Raw genomic sequence first — 22,239 nt, 5'->3', positions numbered from 1 at the left:
AGAATTTTAATGCTGTTGAACGTAGATGACGGTATTGGAAAATACAAATAATAAAAGTAACGGTTTTTTGTCAATAAAGTTTATGGAGAAGAAAAAACAATAATACTAAAAATTTTTAAAATAATAATTAGTGTTGTAACGAATAGTATACTCGACCTCAGGCCGAATACCGAATATTCGGCCAGGAGCGTGGCCGAATAGCCAAATATTCGGTCAAACTATTCGGCTTGATTAACGCACGTACGAAAATTGGCGCGCAAACCGCATTATGGCAAGGATCCTGCTCTCTATTGGCCCGCTGTCACTACGCTTCGCCAATCGCGTTAATTCTTGGCAGTTGTAGCCGACAGACAAGAGTGTCACGGAAGTATGCGATAAATGATGATATCAAATGACCTACACTTGTAAATAACGGAAAAAGAACAGAGAAGGACCGTGAAGTGAAAATGTGAAAATAAATATGAAATTGAGTTGATAGCATAATCGAACAAGTCGAAGCAGCTTATTGGCGCGAAATTCGCGGCCGTCAATGCCAAACAATTGTTGTCATAGACTTCGGAAAGCTAAATGCTTGTAATGAAAGTCACTTAGCGTGCACGGACGAAAGCCTGGGGCCGTTCGGGCTATCAAGCTGTCTCGAATCTGTGAAATCATAACTGTGACTTATATCGACGTCCTATCTGCATGGGCGTAGCCAGAGTTTTGTTATGGGGGGGCCTAGTGGAGGCCAACCTGACACAAAATTGAATTATTTCAAATTATTGTTCATTATTGGGCACCGAGCAAGCCGTTCACCTTTTTTTTAGTATTCAAAACTTTTATTTTAGCTTTAGGTGTTTACAAATCGACTCAACACTTTTACGGCTGTGATTTCCTGGGGGGGCACCAGGTTACCTGGGAGGGGCCGTGCCCACCCAGGATCCCCCCTCGCTACGCCCATGCCTATCTGTCTCTTTTCTCCGTTATCATCAGGCTGAGTCACGTAATTGTAAAATGGAAACTCTACGACGGAAAAGTGACGAATCGAAAGTATTGTGAGCGCGTATTATGATGTATGCACAGGCATACATGAATTAGAGCGATAGAGGTAAGAGAAAGGGAAGAGCAAAGACGAGCGCTTAAAAAGAAGGATAGGCAGGGTCATACCCTCAGACGTGCGACGATTCTCGAACGAATAGGTCTGTACGTGTGCTGATCTTTGTAATTATAAATTGTGAATATAAGTGACTAATATTACGTTCTTTTTTAATTTGTGCATGTTATAAGTTATAAATAAATATAAACAAACACTAACTCGATAACATTAAATCTAAATACCAAAATGATTAATTTACTGTGTTTTTGTTATTTCTTACTCCTGTTTTTAGGTATTCGGTATTCGGCCTATTTGGTCGAATACCGAATAGTAACCGAATATTCGTTACATCACTAATAATAATACATATAAACAAAATAATACTTTCACTGAAATAGTTATTAAACGTCGAAACCTTGCTGAATCCTCAATCTCCATTAGTTCCGGAATGCTATGATTCAATGGAATCACAGTAATATATCCTTCGATCAGCTCCTTTTCGTGTTAATTATAATGGTTCAAAATTATTTTTTATTTATGTTTTTGTTTTGTGGAGGAAAAATAGGTGAGATTATTTTTAAAAATAAGATTAAATTATAAACAAAAATATTGTTTTAAACAGAATTGAACACTTTAAATTTACAGTAGAGCGTCGATTATCCGAATCAATTGGGACTGGGGTCGTTCGGAAGATCGATATTTCAGATAACCGATTATGTACGAAAAAATATATTAATTTATCCCATCTTGACATGTTTCTCTGTTGCGTGTCGCTTCGCGTTGAATTTTCGACGATGTTAAGCCTAACGAAGACTATTGTATAGTTAAAAATTATTTTTTTATTTTGTACAAACAAAATAAATATATTGAAAAATATAAAAACAATAAAAAATTATACTTCAGAAGTTAATTTAGTATCTAAAACGTAAAATATTTGAGTAGCCCAAGACATAGCCAAAGATTGCAGCGTCACAGCACTGGCGAAAATTTAAATTTGCCGACTGGAATTCTTTCGGATAATCGACGCTCTACTGTATTTTATTTATAATTTGTCAATCTTCTTAATGTCGTTATGAAGTAATTTTTAAGACAGAATGATATTATTTTAAATTAAATTTTGTATAGACTGCTCAGCTAGTATAAGTAACTTTTTAACAACTATAGATTATATCATAAGATTCTTCAAACACTTATTATTATGTATTTATTTCCCTATTTTTTAAAAATTAAAACTATAACACAACGTTTAAAACCGTTAATATACTTTAACACGACAAAATATTAATCTGGCCTTCCTTGCAAATAAGGAGTTATTTTCCTTCGTATCTAAAGTATAAAAGATTTTTATAGATATAAAGTAATTCATTCTCGTCGTTTGTATATTTCGGTTGTTAATTAAATCAGTTACTACCAATTTATCTTAATAATCTTAAATTTCTTCTAAGCAGTGATAGTTGGCTTCAAAGAATTAAATGTTTTAATAATTTACATCTCATTACTTTGACTGTTATTACTTACTTTCATAATTTTATTATTATTCTGAATTATTTTATAATTCATTTTTCATGAATTAAAATTAGTAAATAAATTCAAATAGTTTGATCTTTCAAATTACTAAATTAGTTGTTAAACCTTTTATGAAAAATGATTTTAATAGCTATGAATACAAAATACAAATTTTTCGATTTCTATGATTGGCTCATTGGCCAAGTAGTTAAGATGGCAGCCTACTTTTCTGGGTGTCCTGAGATTGAATCCAGACAGGTAAAACACCCAGGAATTTTTTGGAGTATTTATCACTATTTGGCCACTCCATTGTAAATCTGGCTGAACCCATAATGGTCTTGCTAAAAAGACCCTTTTTAGGCTCACAGGGCAGAATGAATTTTAAAAAATAAAGATTCATATGATACATATATATATTGAGAAGTTAGAGGATTGGTGGATACTGGTTTAAACCCCCTTTGGATCGGCGATGGTCTGGTGAAGACTGCTCACTTTGTCACTGGATGGTTGATCCATGTGACAGAGGGGTGATATGTCTGTTGATAGTGTTGGCGCCTAATAAGTCCACACGAGAGCAGGTTAAACAACAAAAATAACAATTAATAAACTAATTTGAAGCATACATGATTAAAGACAGCTATATGCAACATAACATTTGATGCTAGGTTCATGGACTAAAATAAAACCTTATATCTATGTCCTTACAGGCTATGTCCTTATTACAAACATTCTAACATAATACCTCTGAAAGAGAGTGAGGATGTCTTCTACATCCGTTGAGGTGTATTTGTTGGTGATCTTTTATGGATCCAGGAACATGACAAACCAGCCTTGTTTTTGGCTCCATAAAGCTATGGCCTTCCTGGTATGTCTGCCCCGAGGCTTGAGTTTGAGCCCTTTTTATCCTCCATTGAGTATGGGAGAAAAGTCAGGTGACTNTATATAATACTGTACAGACGATAGCAAACTCAATTTAGCCGCTCCGTAGCGTAGCGCAGGGCGGAGGAAAGTAGTTCGGCTGCTCATCCACTATTGGTCCAGATTCTATCAATCTTGTCGCGAAACGAGTCGGCGACGTCGTTTTAGGAGCTGCTTTATACGTATGTTGCTACAATTTTTTCGCTACGTTATAGGAATTGTCGTTATAGGAATGCACGTTATACGGGGGTCGACTGTATATGATTTCGATCTAAGGAAGCCATTATTTTCCTTTAATAGGTTAAAATTAATGTATACTTTCGCAATATCTATAAAATTGTTATTCGAAAAAAAAGTAAAGCAATGGCGCTGGCAGTGAGGGACCAGGGAAAGGACAATTGCTCCTCCTGATTCCTTGCTGTGGATATTCTTAATTGTATCAATTACAGTATTACGTACGTATAACGAAACAATGTTTACCATAGGTTAATTGATATAGACTAGTTATACTATGGTTATTATTATTTTAATTGGATCGCGGCATTTATTTCCCACTTCATACAGGAACGTACCGAATAACTTCGGCGTCCGAAACAAACTTCATATCAATCTGCGTGATTTCTTTTTTCCAGTCATAACTCTTCACCCAATGGAAGAAGGATTATACCATGAGATCAACGTAACATTTTAGCAATTGATCTCACTGATTTGTCACAATGTTTCTACGTCATATCTGACCTTTTTCAGATTCACTTAAAAATTTTCCTCGGCTCATCTTACGCACACAATTATATGAAAGATTCACGATGATAAATAAAAATGTCACAAGTTAACTGTGCATAATATCAAGGTAGCAGTTATAAAATGGTCACATAATTTTTCAATACGAAATTTCTGAGATAATACAGGGTTATTTTAAGCCAAATTTTTGTTTGTTTTATTGACCATTTGCATTTAAAATAATCATGGCACGACAAAGTAACCGAATGAAATAAGTACAGTACAACTTGTATAGTTTCAGCAATATATTTAACCAAAAACGGTTTCAGCCTATACTATAGGCAGTAGCGTAGCGTAGTGGAGACGGCAGGGGCGGCCCGGCCCGGGCGGCACTTTTTAGGGGGCTGCAAAATTTCACAATAAATAATAATAATATCTTGTAAGAATTTGAACCATTTTATTTCATATCTTCGTCCACCTACGACTCGGACCGGTCGAAATAAGCACGGAACAGTGTTACCCTCACCTGCCGTCCGGGTCAGCGATTTTAAAAAGGTAGCAACACTAGCAAGGAATTTTTCATTGCTTATTCTGTGACGAAGCTGAATTTTAATCTTTTAAATTGAAATACCTAAATAAGGGGGGCGAAAATTTCCTCCGCCCCGGGCGGCTGACACCCACGCTACCCCACTGACCAGCATGCACTGCAAATTATTCTTCGCATTGCAAAATGACATACGCATGCGTCAGGAACTTCTGTTCGAACAAACCTCACCTGCCGTCCGGGTCAGCGATTTTAAAAAAGGTAGCAACACTAGCACGGAATTTTTCATTGCTTATTCTGTGACGAAACTGAATTTTAGTCTTTTAAATTAAGATACCTAAATAAGAAGGGGCGAAATTTTCCTCCGCCCCGGGCGGCTGACACCCACACTACGCCACTGACTATAGGCCTTCTTCGGTTGGAATATCGAACTTAAATGGAATAAAAAAAAATATATTCTAAAAACATATTAAACGCAATGGAAATAATTTAAATTAAAAAGAACGAGAAGAACATTCTAAATCAATAGAATATTTGTACAATTCAAATATAAGTTAAGTAATAAATAAATAAATACATACCATAGTATAATCAAAACATAACACAAGTACAAGCAAACATAAATAGTACAAAAATAAACAATTATCGGAGGACCAAGCTTATGTCATCGATAACGTTTCTGATTGATAAAAAAAAGTGTTTTCTATTAGATTTAAAAATTTCTAATAACTCTAAGAACTTGATAGAATTAGGGCTTCTAACGGGAAGGCATCAGCCACTAAGATGTTGATTTCATATACATGTACAATGGTTTCACTGATAATGTCTAATGGGTGTAATGATCAGAGTCTCAAATATTTTTAAATGTTTAAAATATTTTTAAACATTTAAAAATATTAATATTTTTAAATGTTGGATTTCATAGACAAGTAAAACTTTTAGGTAAAGAAATTTTAAATTCTATACAATTATTTTGTAATGATTCTTCGATGAAATTGTTTTAGACAACTAGAAATGGCATAATAAAATTACATTCATCATCATCATCAATTACCTGCACCAATATTTAATAATTTGATTAAATATGTATGGTTTGCTTCTGGACTCGAACATGAAAAATATGAATTTTTAATGTAAAAGGAGTTTTTCTTTTTTAAACACTGGCAGTTTAAATTGTGTTGAGAATAATTGCCAAAATCTTCGATTTGTTAAATGTGCAAGATGTCGACAAGTTCTTTGTTTATTTCGTTTTATTGAAAAATATCACGTAAATATTTGCCCATTTAATAATTTGTGAATGTAATTACTTTTCAGTTAACTACATATAATAAAATGTATTTACTTATTACGTTTCGATTATTTTCTTTGTATTTATTCTATCATTACTTTTATATTATATTTTATTGTTAAAGTAGTATATATATGTAAACTTTCATATAACATTTATTTGAGTTTATTCCTTATTCTACTCTGTAAATGTAATATCGTCATCTTCCTCCGCCACCCTTTCAATACTAAAAATTTGTATATTTGTGTTAAACTAATAAAATAGTACATTTGATTGCCATTAACCCCGATTAATAGTTTTAGTGAATAAATTTAATAGAGTTTGTATACTTTTAACGTAATTATTAACTAAATTTTATTGATATTTATTAAAAGACACTCCAACAGTTCCCTTGTTAGTACAGTATTAACATTTATTTGGTAGTTAAATACGTGTTGTTTACCTTCCTAAGAAGATATTTTTCTACGGTCAGAATTTCTATTTTTTCATAACTAAAATACGGAGTATTTTACTAGCGGAGTGAAGGTGTAAAGTTGATTATCAGTGATGTCATTGCACTATGATGAAACGTGTGATCCTTGAACCTTGCGAAATATGGTGTAAAAATGGGCGCAGGAAAAATACTCTTATTAGTATCAATAAATCATATCAAACAATAAATAAATCAATAAATTAGTATAAAAAAAATCACTTCTTGCAAATGCGTACGCCTAAGTAAGATAATTATAGTATTTAATGTTTTTAATAAATAGAAGTTATATATAAATATAGCTTCTATTTATTAAAAACATTAATTACTATAATTATCTTACTTAGGCGTACGCATTTACAAGAAGTGATTTTATGAAACTCTTAGTTGATTCACTATTATAAAAATAGCTTCCATTAATTCAAAAATGGAAATAAAATAGTCTGTATAAGAAAAGACAAATACGAGTAAAGAATTACGTGTAAACAAACAGGTTGCAATTAAAATAACTTGTGTTTTATATGTTATTTAAAATTTAACTATACTGTTTATTTTAAAACAGTACACCGAACATTTCTATATATTAAACAGTGATGATAATACAATTATTTTTTTTAATTACAGTACACACAAAAACGTTTATGTGTATTTAAATCAGTGTTTCTTAACAGGGGGCCGCAGCTCCCTGATGGTCCATAAGAAGTTTCCGGGGGCCACCAAATTATGCAAAATTTATGCATATTTGTGTGAAAAAGGGTTTTCAACTATGGTGGATATAAACAAAAAAAACGCAATCGATTGCGATTAGATGCCTGCTTGCGGATAGCATTACTTACAAACAATTACAATAAACCAAGAATTAACAAATTAGTTGAGGATACAGTACTCAGCAGCAGAAATCGCATTAAATTATTTTCGAATATTTTTTGTTTTTTCTATGAATTTTTAAATGTTTATTTTATTTTTTGTTAAAAATTAATGAGTTTTTATATTTAATTGTGAAGTTTGATTATTATTTAAACAGATAATGAAATAATAAAGTTACGTTTTACATTTATTATATACAAAAATCAATTTATTATAGATAATTTAACAAATATAAATTATTATTAAAAAAATGGGGGTCACAAAAAAATTATGAAATATTTGGTGGGCCGCGAGTATAAAAATGTTAAGAACCAATGCCCTATAATATAATATTATACGGGTACAACTTATAATTATTTTTGGCTTAGGAGTACGTGATCAATAAAGTTCGGAGACCACTGCATTAGATAAATACAATAAAACTTGGGTTTAGCGGACATATCGGAACTGAAAACTGTCCTTTTAAATCAAGTATTTATTAAAAATTGCCTTTTATAATATTCCGTTACTTTTTTAAATAATCGGTACAGTTTTTTGCTATAAGAGCAGAATCAGATATAGCCAAAGAATCACTAAATTATAGTGTTATTTTTACGCGATAATTATCACCATTTAATAAAATAACGAGCTCAGAGCATTGCTATTCAAAGGCTTTCCTTGTCACTGCAACCAATGCTCTCTGTCCATTGCAGTCCTTTTTAATTCATATTCCCCATATCCCCAAAGAAGCATTGACCTCTTCCAGATATTTTTCCCTGGTCTTCCTTTCTTTCCGAGAATTTGGCCTTCAAGGATAGTTTTAGGAATTAGTTGTGCCTAACAATTGATTTGTTACTGTTAATTGTAGAGAAAATATTGAAACCTAATTCATCATAAATAATATTAAACATTTTTAAATTATTATTATTTTTTTATTTCATTTAATCGTTTCATATTTACAAATCATTTGTATTACAACCATATTTACAAATTTTGGATAGTTTATAACATTTTTGACATGTATGGTCCATCCAGTTCGTATCCAAGTTTTCTATAATAATTCCTAGTTCCTATACCTAATAAAAAAAATATAAAATTAAAATAATAATACAATAATTATTAATTAAATAATATATTGAATTACACTAATAGTGATAAATGACTAATTGTAACTGTATTATAGGACAATAAAAGCTAGAACCTCAGTTCATAATGTACAGTACCACTAAACGTTTACATTTATGTTGTCTCATTGGGCATGCACTCCTTCAAATATCATTCTATGTAAAAAACATTCCAGAACTAAAATATCTTGGACTATTGGAATCTGCAATGGTAAAGACCTGAGAAAGACTTCTCACGGAAGTCAAAAAGGTTAGCGCAGACTGAAATTATGTTGGAAGAAGTGAGTAAGGCTGTTTTGTCATAGTTTTATAGCTTTTATAATAAAATTATATTATATTATATTTTTAAAAAATTAAGGGAATCAACTCTGAAACTCCTGTTTCAAACAAACATCACGAAACCAGATAAATTTGTAAAGCCAAACAACCACCAGATTGAATTAAACCACTTTTTGGTAATTATAGTTTAATTATTTAGTAATTAATTAAAATATAATAGCAGAAAAGTAGCCCAATGTAATTGGTGGTTGTTTGGCTTTACTGAAACTTAAATTTAATTTCCAAAATTTTTATAAGTCAGGTAATGATTTTTACATAAATAATACAACTTATCTTAAAAGTGCTCATTTGTACTGTTTTTTGTTTACTCTTTATGCCCTGTGGGCATTAAAAGGGTCTTTTAATCAAGTCTGTCCTACATTCTTCTAGGACCACAATTGAGCAATCAGGTGCTGAGGAATGAAACCAGACATATCCAGGATGGATCACTCTCCAAAACAATTTCTGGGAGTTTTTGACCCATCTGGATTTTTCTGGGTCTCCAGAGTGGAAGGCTAGCACCTTAAAGCGAGGAGGTGAGAAATTCAAAATAATTTAAACTGAAGAAATCGCACACTCTGCAAGAGGGAGAAATTGCTTATTGCGTGCTATTTTTGGTCCAGTACAGACCCATTCAAGGCTATTACATTGGGAGGGAAACCAGACACAATTGCAATTGTTTAAGGCATGAATCCGTCGTCTTTGCGTGATTAAAGGATAAGATATAAACAAATAAAGTCTCAGTGGTTATCATATTCCAAGTCAATATCTATTCTGGCGGCAACGCATTCGAAATATTCATGCCAAACTTGATGTGCTGGGTTTTCTTACACTTTCTGCATTATTCGGCATTAGTTTTGGGCTTTTCTGATTCCTTTTCAATTTTACTTTCCAACGATATAAGTCTCTTACATTTCTATTCGTATTTTCTTTGCAATTTCTTCAATACACACAATTATCGGCTTATAACTTTACAAATTCTATTTTATCGGTTATTACTACACTGTTAAATAATATTGTAGCTCCTGTCGTTCTGTACAAATTGACACAAATTTCGACATCCTATCTCTTTGCCATTCAAAGTTTTGCTGTCCAAACGCAGCACCATTTTCGGTGTTTGCGTGCAACCGCTTACTCCTCCTCTGCATGTCCCTGCATACCCCCACTATCCAACACTTTAAATACGGACTTAAACCTTCTATCCAACAAAATTTAAATCACTAGATTATCATTTATAATTTACGAGATATAAACATGACTAATCTTGACATTTGTTTAGTCGCTCCAGTTTTTGTAACCTCCCTATACCAAACTGAATTTAAAGATGTATTGGGATAAAAAATTATCGAGAGTAACAGATGGATTCCAGCTTTTTCTGCTAAAAATCTTATTTCCTATCTTTTCAGGTCTGTAGGGCAAATGTACATTAATAAAAATATAAAAAATGATTTCTTTTTTTTTATTAATGTACATTTGTCATATTGTATTTAATAGATCAACAAAATTTTTATTTTGCAATTATCAACTTTTTTCACTTAAATGGATCATGACTTTATAAACACATTTTGTTATTTTTTAATCAAATTTTTGTCAAACAATTAATAATGATGAAAAATTTACTGTAAAGAATTCTCAAGAAATCTGAATATTTTTAATTTGTGAAAACATTAATTCAGAAATCAATTTCTGTACTAGATTTTATGTAAATTGTAATGCCTACATGTTTAAAGTTCATAATTCAAAAACAGATGTTGCTATTAATTGTAATGATTAACTGTATTATTAAATTTTATATTAAAATCCATTGGAAAGATTATTAATAATGGCTTACCAGATATAACAGCTATTTTTGTTGAATTATGTTCTTCTTTAGCAATTCTTTCAGCTTCTTCCATTAATAACATTCCAAATCCCTGAATATTGCAAAAGAAATTTATTTACAATTTGGCAGTAGATTATACTAATTAACAATTAGCAAGCCAATTCTGACTTTAAATGTGGTTGGTGCAGTCAATGAGAGTCATAAATTTGATGTGATTGGGTCTCTTAACAACTCCATTAAATTAAATTGAGTGATCAGATTATAATGTTCATATTCACATTTATTATGGTCAGAAAAGTTCATGATCATAAAAATTCTTTATGTATGTCATCTCTTACATACTCTAGTCACTCTCTACTCTTGGTTCTTTGACATTTGTAGTTATTTTTAGGTTGATGTATTACAGCTTTTTCAGTATATTCTTTGTATGATTATTTTGCTTCTTCAATTGACTTTATATAAATTTAGAAATTTTAAGATAAACTTTACAAGCCTCTGATGTTACACTGCAACTATCATAGCATGCGATAAATGAAACAACAAGCCTACAATAAAAAGTAAAATTATAAACTCACCACTGTATTTGAATACTGAATTAATAAACAAAGAAAGAATTTTCAGCAAAATTTTGATATTCTACAACATTCAATTTTTCACAATTTTCAATTCCTGAAAATTTCAAGTGCCAAACTGTGTAACATACTTGGCCCAGTGAGGTATGCACAACCTCACTGCCCTCAACATCTCAATATAGTTTTACATATTGCGATAGTGATAGTTATGTCAATAAAATTAAATCATTATATATATCCAAGTTAAATAATGATATATATATATTTTGCTGCTCTTATTATACCACTAATTTCATATATATGAAATTAGTGGTATAATAAGAGCAGCAAATCAGCAAATAATCTGAAAATTAAAACATTTTAAAAGTCTCACTGTATCAATTCTGGATTAAGAAACTGAATTAAAAAGTTTTTAATATTCTTGATTATATTTCATTAAAAAATAAAGCTTACTTGATGCTGAAATTTTGATGGATCACGAAAACTGACAGGCACTACACTTCCATATCTTAACACTATTTAAGAAAAATAACTTCTCAAAAGCAATCCTTTTTTTTTCAACAGTTAAATTTTTAAGACTTAACAAATTTTTTAGATTATACTACACCTATCAGTTATTATAAAAATTATAGGTAACGATTCACTAAACCATCATTATTTATAAAAGGATACACATGCAGTTCTCTAATTATTGATACATTATTTTTCAGTTCTGGCCGAAAAGTTTCTTCTGAACATTTTCTTAATCGAAGCAAACCAACTAAGATATCCTGATGTGGATCTTCATATGATAAAAACGTTTCCCAGCCACCATTAGCCACATAATCTCTTCTTATTAATTCTACCTAAATGACATCAAAAATACATTAATTCTTTAATATATATATTACTTGTTAGTAAAATAAAATTCAAATCATTAAGATATTTCATATACAGTATAATATTGCATTTTATTATGGTAACAAAAATGAAGAACATTTATTAAAATTCTTTTACATTTAAAGATTTTAACAAGTCTAAGTATTCAAATATTTATTACATTCAAGAACTATAGAATAAGTTTTTTCAATACATTAAAGTGTAAAATTAACCTGAAAATAATCATTGTATTAAATAATAATTATTAGAGTATTTTTATAATATTCTTATAAAAATGGCTATCTTAAATTGATACAAAACAATGTTCTGGATTATTAACTACTGCTGAACACTAAATTAATTAATTACTATACTAACTACTATATTTAATCATGCTATATATATCATTACTATATTTACTAATATATATTAAGTATTATATATAATATATATATATATATAAAATACTTAGATTAAAACTGTCACAAAACTTTTTCACAACACTGGAAAATAATAAAAATAGCAGCATCAGGAATTGGTGAACTGTCACAAAATTTTTTAATGACTGAAATGAATAGAGTTTTATTTTTACAAAATTATTTTGAGAAGAGATAGAATAATGTGATCAGTTTTAAAAAGTATTAAAACTGATTTAATTTATTACACATATTCATTCTCCAACATAATCACCATTTAGAGTGGTATGCTTTCCAAATATTCAATTCATTTTTTTTCATTCCATGCACAAAAACTTTCTAATTTTTCTCTGATGAATTTCCAAGAAGTAACTCAACTTCATCAGCTGATGAAAAGTACAGGTATCCCACATACAACATGGCACTTTTACAACACAGTTTCATTCTAACATGATTTGAAAATTAGAGAATATCCCTCATACAACATGGTTTCCAGTTTTGCTCTAATACGTTTCAAGAATTTGAGAAATTCTCCATACAAAATTTCACAACTTTTAAGTGAAAACTCATTATTCGATACTTTTTTATTCAAGCAAGCATGCATGCTTTCTCAAATTAGCCCACAGATTTTAGAATATTGAAATTTTCAATCATTTTGTGCTTTTGTCAGGTTTACTTTAATGAAAACAGATAGTGCAATTTGTTTGTTCCTTGTCCTTAGCTTTCTTATCAACTGGGTGTCATTGTTATTGCTTTCAGACTTTAGTCCTTAAGACTGTCACTGTGTTTTGTTTTTATACATTAATCTTTGTATTTAGTAAAGTTTATTTTAACATTTTAGGTAGGTGTTATCAAACTATTTTAACTGTAGATAAGTAATCATTCGTAAAATTGACAAATGAAATACAGTGATATCGTGATACTCAACTGTTCCCAACTCAAACAATTCAATATTCAAACACAAATTCTGGAAAATAAATTGCCCAGTCATTGATTGAACAAATGCAAACCACTAGAACAAAGTTTTGATTAATAACATATTTTTACTTTTATTTTGTAATAAATAAGTTTTTATGTTAAAAATAAAAAAATGAAGATGTTATACTGATATTTCTGATCAAGATCAACAAAAAAAGTAGATAATGACAATACTTTGTAAAAAGAAAACATCCTCATTTAACTAAAATTAATATTAACACATAATACAGTACTTTTAATTGTGATAGTTAGTTAATTATTTTATTGGAAATAAATTATTGATTGCTTTAATAAACATATTTCTCTTAGAATTGTATACTTTTGTTAACTTCTGGAACCTAATCGTACATTTTACACTAGTCCTTTGTTTCATATAGTACTGATTTGAAATAACATGACACTTTTTCAGAACATACTACCTGTATGAGGTAATTTACATTAATTTGGAAATCACCAGAGATCTGATGGTGCCAGATCTGGGCTGTTAAGATGGTAGGGAATAACTTGTAATCAGGACTGTTGAGAGCTTTTATGGAGGTCTTTTAACTCTTTGCAGGTTTCTTTAACTATCTTTTTATCTTTGAATAAATATGTAAAATGTTTATACAGTAGAGCCTCGATTATCCACCCTAATTGGGGACTGGGGTTGGTCAGATAATTGAAAGGGCGGATAACCGAAAAGTATGAAAAAATCTATTATTAGTGTAGTATATTATTATATCCCATGTAATTAGTATATTAGTATATCGCTATTAACCTACTTTGCGTTGAATTTTCATAGATGTTAAGCCTAACAAAATTTTTTAAAAAATAATAATCGTCGCTATTGTATCGTTAAAAATTAGAAAGTTAAGGCTCGTTTAAATACTGGCTCCCTTTCATGGTCGATCCAGTGTTGCCAGCTAAAACACGTAAAAATAATATTAAAGTAGCCAAGACATAGCCAAATATTGTAGCGCCACATCATTTGAAATTTGCCGACTAGGACGGTCGGTTAATAGGGGGTCGGATAATCGAGGCTCTACTATATACATATACAGTATATAATATATATATATATAGACTGCTTTTTTTATAACTTAACTCTTAAAATTACATAAATAAAAATAATTTAAAATCCAACAACAATGTTGGAACAGATAACTTTCAAAATCAAAACCATTCACATCAATTTGGAACTTCAGAATTTCATAGTTCAAACCTAAATTTGAGGCAGGTTTATAAATTAAACCAAAAACATTTGTATGTTCATTTAATAAATAATCCACTTGCTGGAAAAGTAAATGATTTTGATTTTTTAAAATAATTTTGAAGAAATACATACATACATATTACTAAAATTTACCATGTATTTATCATCTTTCAATAAAATTTTTTTGCATTTTATACTAACCTCATATGGTCTGACTTTATTATGAATTTCTTGAATCCCAACTTCTCTTGTACGAACATCTTTACATTGGGTGCCAAGATCTTTCATTCTAGCCAAAGCAAGTTCTCTTAAATTTCCATGTTCTACACCAGAACTTACTAAAGGCATGGGAATATCTCTGAAAAATATTATGAATTTATAATAAAAATGTTATTAATTTTGGATAAATATTGGTTTAAATTCTGGATGGTGATTATCAAGTTATCATTTTTCATTTTAAATATTTTAAAAATATAATATGATGATGTATATATAATAAAATACAACAAAAAGATAGCAATTAATTTACAAAAAATATTTTATATATAGTGTAATCATAAAGTCCCTCCACAATGGGTGGTAAATGGGAAGAGCTTCCAGGAATGAAGTAATGACAGTATAGCAGATCATGCATGTAAAAACTTAATTCAAGCTGATATGAAATTTCACCCACTGTTTAAACAGTGTCAAAAACAGTTTGAAATAAAAATGGATTTTTTTTCAGTTCTTTTTAAAATTCTGTTTTAGTTTCTTTTTTATTGTATTTTTTTTTTGTTATTTAAATTTGTTATTCTTTGTTATTTAATTTATTGTAAATAGATTATTTATTATAATAAAATATAGTTCTCTTATAAAAGACATTTCTTATAAAATATCTCTTTTAAATGAAAAAGATACTCAAGAGATATTTTTAAATATAAAAATTTTGTTAGTTATTTTTGGTACAAGAGCCCATTAGGTTACTGTATCAGATAGCAGTAAACATATAAATACACAAAAAAAAAAAAAATGAAAGGAAGATAAAAACGAACAAGTTAATGGCAAACAAGATACAAATATATGCACTATGTATGAGTAAAATATAATAAAAAATATTTGCAGGATGAAATGTTTTGTTGTGAAGGATGAAGGCTGTTTTCCATCTAAAAAATTCTTATCCTAGATTTTTGATATACAAGGAATGGATGAGATCCAGAAGGAACTTTTTAGACAATAATAATAAATAATATTTGCATTATAAGAGCATAAAATTTATTGATATTTAGAAGCAAAAAGATTTTTAATGCCTACTTATATTTTGTATGAAGTTTATGATAAATATAATGTTTTAATTAAATGGGCAAAAAAATTATTTTTATTTCAATATAATATTTTATAACATTGAAATAATATTCAGAATTAATGCTTTTAACATATGCTGTGTATTTACTAACATTTCAACATAAACTGATTTAAATTTTATTATTTTTCATACATGAGCTATTTTTATATTTACATTTAATTGTAAAAGTCAACTACATAAATTACATAATTTATAAATAATTACCTTTGTACCCTATATATTCTAGTCCATGGTGGTACTAATGCTAAAATCTTTGCTATCAAATCTATCAGTAAATTTGGTGGGTAACTTTTATATCGACCAGTTTTCCATAATTCATATAATCCTGTGCCACGTATAACTAAAGTTGGATAAATCTTTAAACCATCGGCTCTAAATGCTGGATTTTCAAAAAATTCCTTAAAGATAAAATATATCATAATATAATTATTTTCATATTTACAGTAAAATAAATTTTATTGTATTAAAAGAAATGTCATTAATCCTCCTGAACAAATTTTAATTTATAATAGTCTTCCATTAACAGTAACATTAAAAACATTAAAAAATAATGGCATTTAAGTGAAGAACTTATGGATAGTTGAAAAAGAAATGAAAAACTATATTCAATTAAATGTAATTGTCTTAGGTATTCATTTCTTCATGCAAATTAATTGTGAAGATATTTATGGCTATTCGAATAGTTTCAAAAAAACAAACTTCATATGATAAGAAAACATGTAGACATGTGTTTGTTAATACAGTAGGGCCTCGAAAACTCGGCACTCGATAACCAGGCACTCCGGATAACTCGGCCACACCCTGGCAGGGCAAAAAAATCCTTAGTTAATTAATTTTCATTATAGACAGCTTTATGCCTCATAATTTATTTTTCTGGGGTCTGTCTTATCAAGTAAATTACTGTACACTGTGTATTCATTAATTTTCATTTTCATGTAGTAATGGCTCTGCCTTCATAAAGTATGTACTTTTCCTTTGTTTAAGGATATTTGGGCAGTTTATTCTTTGTTGTATTCTCAAGCAAACAATACATACAAGTATAGTACAGTATTTTCTGAGGACTCCACACTCGTACTTATTTTTTTAATGCCATTCCCGATAACCCGGCATTTTCACAAACTCGGCCACCCTTTGGTCCACATTAGGCCGAGTTTTCGAGGCTCTACTGTATTACTGTTTGCTAGAATTAATAAGGGACAGAATCATATCTATGTATATGTCTATCTATAAAAAATATATTGGAGCAAAATTTATTTCCAATTTGTTAAAGTACTAATGTTGTATACTGAGAAATTTTATAATTTTTATATCAATATATTTTATATAAATATAAATTTATTTCTTTATTTTCCTTATTTATTTGTAACTTAACAACAATTTTTTACGGCAAATATTTTGTTGGGTACAACTAGTTTTAATAGATTATGATAATAAAAACTATTCATAACATTCATTAAATGTATTAAACTGATTTAAACTAATATATGTATATATAATTCAATGTCAAAAAATAGCTTACAATGAATTGCTCAACATCCCTTTCAAAATCAACATTTGGTAAATTTGGCATCATGTGACTAACAACTTTGAATCCAGAATCTTTAGATAATTGAAATGATTCACACACAGCTCGAACTGTATGTCCACTATAAAAAAATTATTTTTATAATATTAGAACAATTTTAAAATAATAGTAATGTTTACAGAAAATTTTAATAATTTATTATTATTTATATTCATTTTAATATTATAGAATTGTTAAAATTTCTTAATATGATTAGTTTGCTAATACAGAATAATTATAATACACTGTAGTTTTATCATTTATCAATTTGCTATAGCATAATATTAGGATTTCCCGTTGGCTGTGCCTTATTTAAATATAGCTATATCATAATTTTTTTAAACAAAAAATCTGCTTAAAAAAATAAATAAATAAAAATTTTCAAAAATGAAACAAATATACAGTCATTTAAAAATCAAACATATGTGATTGTAGAAATGTGATGGTGATCCTGATGAGTTTTGTCCCATGGAAATTTTGTCCATTTTGTCTGACATCTGACTGTAACCATCACATGACACACAGTGTATACAAACACAGCTGGCAGTGTACTTGCCATTCAATTGTCAAAATGGAAGTCAGCAAAGACAAGCAATGCACTGTTGTACATTGCATTTTTAACAGCAGAAGATATTGGAAACAGGTGGATGCATAAGTGAATAAAAGCAGTGTAGGTAATTAATGCATGGTGCTGACACAAGTGCACATTTGGCAACAACAGTTCCTAGAGGGCCACACTTTCCTCAGTAATAACTACCAGCCAGGACAATCACAGAACTATGGGCACTGTTGTTGTGCTTATAGAAGAATTGATTTAAAGTAACTGGCATCTCACTGTGGATAAACTTGCAGCACTAGTGGATCTGAGTTACAGTACCATCCATCATATCATCAATAGAGGCAGTACCAGAAAATCTGCACTCTGTGAGCTAATGCCCTTTTGAACATTGCCAATGTTGTCTATACCATATTGAAGAAATTTAGACAGGAAGTGTTCATGCATATCCCAGTGTTCAAGAACTGAAATGTGCCCTAAGATGCAAACAATTCAAATCATATGATGATGTGAAGGCCACCATTCAACAATGGTTCCAGAAGAAACTCACAGAAATCTTTGTCCTGTTTCACAATAGAATAAGTGTCTCAACAGGTATGATTATATGTAGCTGACTCAAGCTCAGTGTGATTTCCCACCATCTGTTCAGTTTTTAAATGATGTTTTTTTGAAAAAAAAATTTATTTAAAAAAAATGTTACTTTACAATTCAGAATATCAATCATTAAAAATATTAAATCACTATGGAATTTTTGTTAAATGTTCAATTCTGTTATAAATTTTATATTAAAGTTTCTTAATGCATAAAAAAATCTTGAAGATGACTTTTCAAATTTTATATTTCATTTACAAATAATTTGTTTAAACAATTTTTTAAGATTACAAAAACAATTACTTAAAACTAATGAACAGGCTTATTATACTTTAATACTTTATGATTTTGTAAGAGCTTTAATATAGATTTTTACTTAGTATTAAGAACCAATATATTAAATTATATGTAATCTTAACATCTAAAAATATATAGAATACAAGAGTTGATCATTTAATTTGTAAGATTGTTCCCATGTTTTTTCCCTATGTAAATTTTTTGGGAAAATATGCTAGTTAGGTTCTCTCTAATGACTTATGAACTGCCTTCATAGGCTTTGATCAACTCCTATCAGTCTCAATTTTGTTACTATACTTTGAGCCTAACAAATCCTTAAATTATCAGTTCTTGTATTTAGTTTATTTTCTTATTGAGTTGATGAAAAAAAGGAGTTGCAACAGTAACCTAGAAATACAAGATCCATAAGTCCTTGTACAATTTTATACTCCAATATACAGAGTAAGATAATGTTAAGTTGATGAGTTAAGTGTTTAAGATGTACAGTTCAAGTGTTAAAACTGTGGTGTAACAATATTTAAGAACCTAACTTTTAAGGTGTTTTACATTATAATTTTATCTATGTGAACTAATTTATTTTATTTTATTTACAGATCTTATTAATTACTCAAAATGTTAACAGTTAAAGAGAAAGTAAACTGCATCCATTGGCTTGCAGATTTAAATGCAATAACTGCTATTACAAATAAAGTGTATTCTTTATTGTAGTAAGCATGCCATATTTTCTTCTAACAACTATTATTGACTTTAATTCTGTAAGCCAAAGAATGCAGTTTACTTTCTCTTTAACTGATACCATTTTGAGTAACTAATAAGATCTGTAAATAAAATAGAATAAACCAGTTCACATTGGTAAAATTATAATGTAAAACATTCTGTAATGTTAACGTTTGCATATCTTTAATTATAAAAGTTTAAAACAATACAAGGACTTTTAGACTATCTTATATATTAATGGAATAAATTTTTAAAATAAAGTAATTTTTATTATACAATACTCACCGATTTGTATCTCTAGCAACATCTTCATAAACACTCTGAACTCCAATTTCTAATCTTGTACAGCCATAATTCAGCATGTCACTGCACATTTAAAAAAGTTTTAAACTGAATGCAGTCTTATGTATATCAAAACTATTTTATATTTTTCACTACACACTGCATACTAATTCAACTTCATGAAATATTTAGCAACAAAATAAATTGGAATGATTAAATTATGAAGAAATCAAAACTTTTAATAAAAGATTAACACTTTCAAAACAACTCAGTCCATCTTCAGTTTGAAAGTAAAATAAAAGTAACAATTTCAAAATCAAGCCTATTCCTGATAGCATGTTCAATGATTAAATTAAATTAAATCACTATATTAATGCATTTTCTGTAAAAATAAATTATTGTTAATATTAAAAATGTATATTCCAAATAAATATTAACTAATTTTTTTATTATAATAAAAACAGCTGTATTTAGCACAATATGATTTTATCCAGAATGTTAATTTTGTTTTATTGATTAAGAAGTAAAATTATATTTGGAACAAATATTTCTTAAGTCTAAATATAATTGCATTTACAAAAAAGAGGCATTGCTAATATAGAAATACATTAATCTTTCAAATTTTAAAAATAAAATTTATTTTATATTATTAAAAAATTACAACAACAACAAAAATAATAGCTATTTTTAATTAAAAATTTTTGTGATTGAATCTTGTGGATTTGACTTACTTAATGATTGAAAGTTATGATTTAACTTAAAGTGGCTTATTTTCAAAAAAATAGTTGTAATGAACTTTCTTTTTTCCTGACATTATTAGCACAGAAATATTTACAGGGTTTCTACTCAAATTTTTGTTTTAAATTCCCTGACCCTCACATTTTTTAGTGTGGAATATCAACATAATAAAACAGCATTTACTGTTAACATTGAGTACATCTAGCCCTCTTTTTGCACAGTTGATATGCTTCAAAGACTGCCACATTAAAAAAATACAGTACATACATCCTGTAGAAAAATGTTTGATAGAATCCACAACTTCAATGTAATGAAAAAATAAGCAATTTACAAACAAAACACAAGCTTTTTATTTTATCATCATTTATCATTATTAGTTGTATGTAAATCTAGTAAATACAAGGTAACGTAAAATCAACAAAAAGTATTCTTTGATAAACAAATAGTACTGTACTGTGCTTAAAATGAACTCTTGACTTAGAAACACATAATTTTAAAACCAATCTTTCAACAAAAAGAGTAACTTTTTTTAAACAGCAACATAATTTTAACAAAAAGTTAAATTTAAAAATTTTTAAATAAAGCATTTTTCCTACATAAAAAAAATCAATGATTGTACATAAAGAGGAATAGGTATAAGTTTATACTATAGCTTCTCTAACAAATGCATCTAATTTATTGTAAAATATTTTTATTTTTTTACAAAATGGACAATCAAAACACAGAGAAACTTCTTAGTATTAATCCTCTTTTTTCAAAATACAGATAATTAGAAAATAAAAAATGAATTACAATTCACAAAACACAAAAACTATTATATTAATGCAGTTTTAGCCTTTTCTCCTCAAGTGTATTTATTTTCATTTCAAACAATGGAAAATCTGACTCCAATCCAAATGATCGATCTTGGGAGCTGCATTGTCTAGACCACAGGTTCTCTCAAACTTATTTCGACCACTGCCAACTTTGAGATTAAAAAAAAATCTAGTGCCCCCATATTTTTTAACTTAACTTTTAACTTAACCTTTTTACATTACCATCTGTTGCATATCTTAAAAACAGTTATTGCAAATATAATGTTTAAACATGCATTATTATATGAATAGGATAGATAGGGTGTGACCCATATCCTATTTCTGAGACCAAAGAATGTTTCAATGAGAAGAAATAAAACTCATATTTAATCACTGAGCTTTCTACTGTCCCCATGAAAGCCTCCAGCGCCTGCAAAGAGGCATTATCGCCCACTTTGAGAAAGGATGGTCTAGATTAATGTTTCTCAACCCAAAACTCATCGCAGACCGGAAAATATCTGCTTTTTTTAAGTGGACCGGTGACAATATTATTTTTAATTGAAAAAAATTCTCTGTTGTAAAAAGAACTGCAAACTACATTGAGCAATAAATATTTGTTATTTTATTTACCAGTACATTAGTATACAAATCAATGTGATCGCTGCTTTTCTTTTTTGCTAGTAAGATCATCAATTCTTGGAGTTAAGGTGGT

The 22,239-nt window shown here is 29.0% G+C and overlaps 1 protein-coding gene across 1 annotated transcript in view; it reads right to left on the bottom strand.

Moving 5' to 3' along the window:
• Positions 1-8,309: 8,309 nt before the first annotated feature.
• The window catches only part of LOC111626958 (probable elongator complex protein 3), a 54,650-nt gene continuing 40,720 nt past the window's right edge, over positions 8,310-22,239 (bottom strand). Inside the window, exons 8-15 of the mRNA XM_023370500.1 lie at positions 19,999-20,079; positions 17,508-17,634; positions 16,193-16,386; positions 14,848-15,004; positions 11,875-12,047; positions 11,656-11,710; positions 10,640-10,721; positions 8,310-8,442 (exon numbers count right to left, since the gene is read on the bottom strand). Of these exons, the coding sequence (XP_023226268.1) occupies positions 8,369-8,442; positions 10,640-10,721; positions 11,656-11,710; positions 11,875-12,047; positions 14,848-15,004; positions 16,193-16,386; positions 17,508-17,634; positions 19,999-20,079 (943 nt within the window). The 3' untranslated portion in view covers positions 8,310-8,368. The remainder of the gene's footprint in view (positions 8,443-10,639; positions 10,722-11,655; positions 11,711-11,874; positions 12,048-14,847; positions 15,005-16,192; positions 16,387-17,507; positions 17,635-19,998; positions 20,080-22,239) is intronic.

Source organism: Centruroides sculpturatus, unplaced genomic scaffold, assembly GCF_000671375.1.
Source record: "Centruroides sculpturatus isolate CEXI.00-Female unplaced genomic scaffold, Cexi_2.0 scaffold531, whole genome shotgun sequence".
Classification (NCBI taxonomy): domain Eukaryota; kingdom Metazoa; phylum Arthropoda; class Arachnida; order Scorpiones; family Buthidae; genus Centruroides; species Centruroides sculpturatus.
Note: the sequence above shows the minus strand (reverse complement) of the source record. Positions and strands in the feature narration are given on the sequence as shown.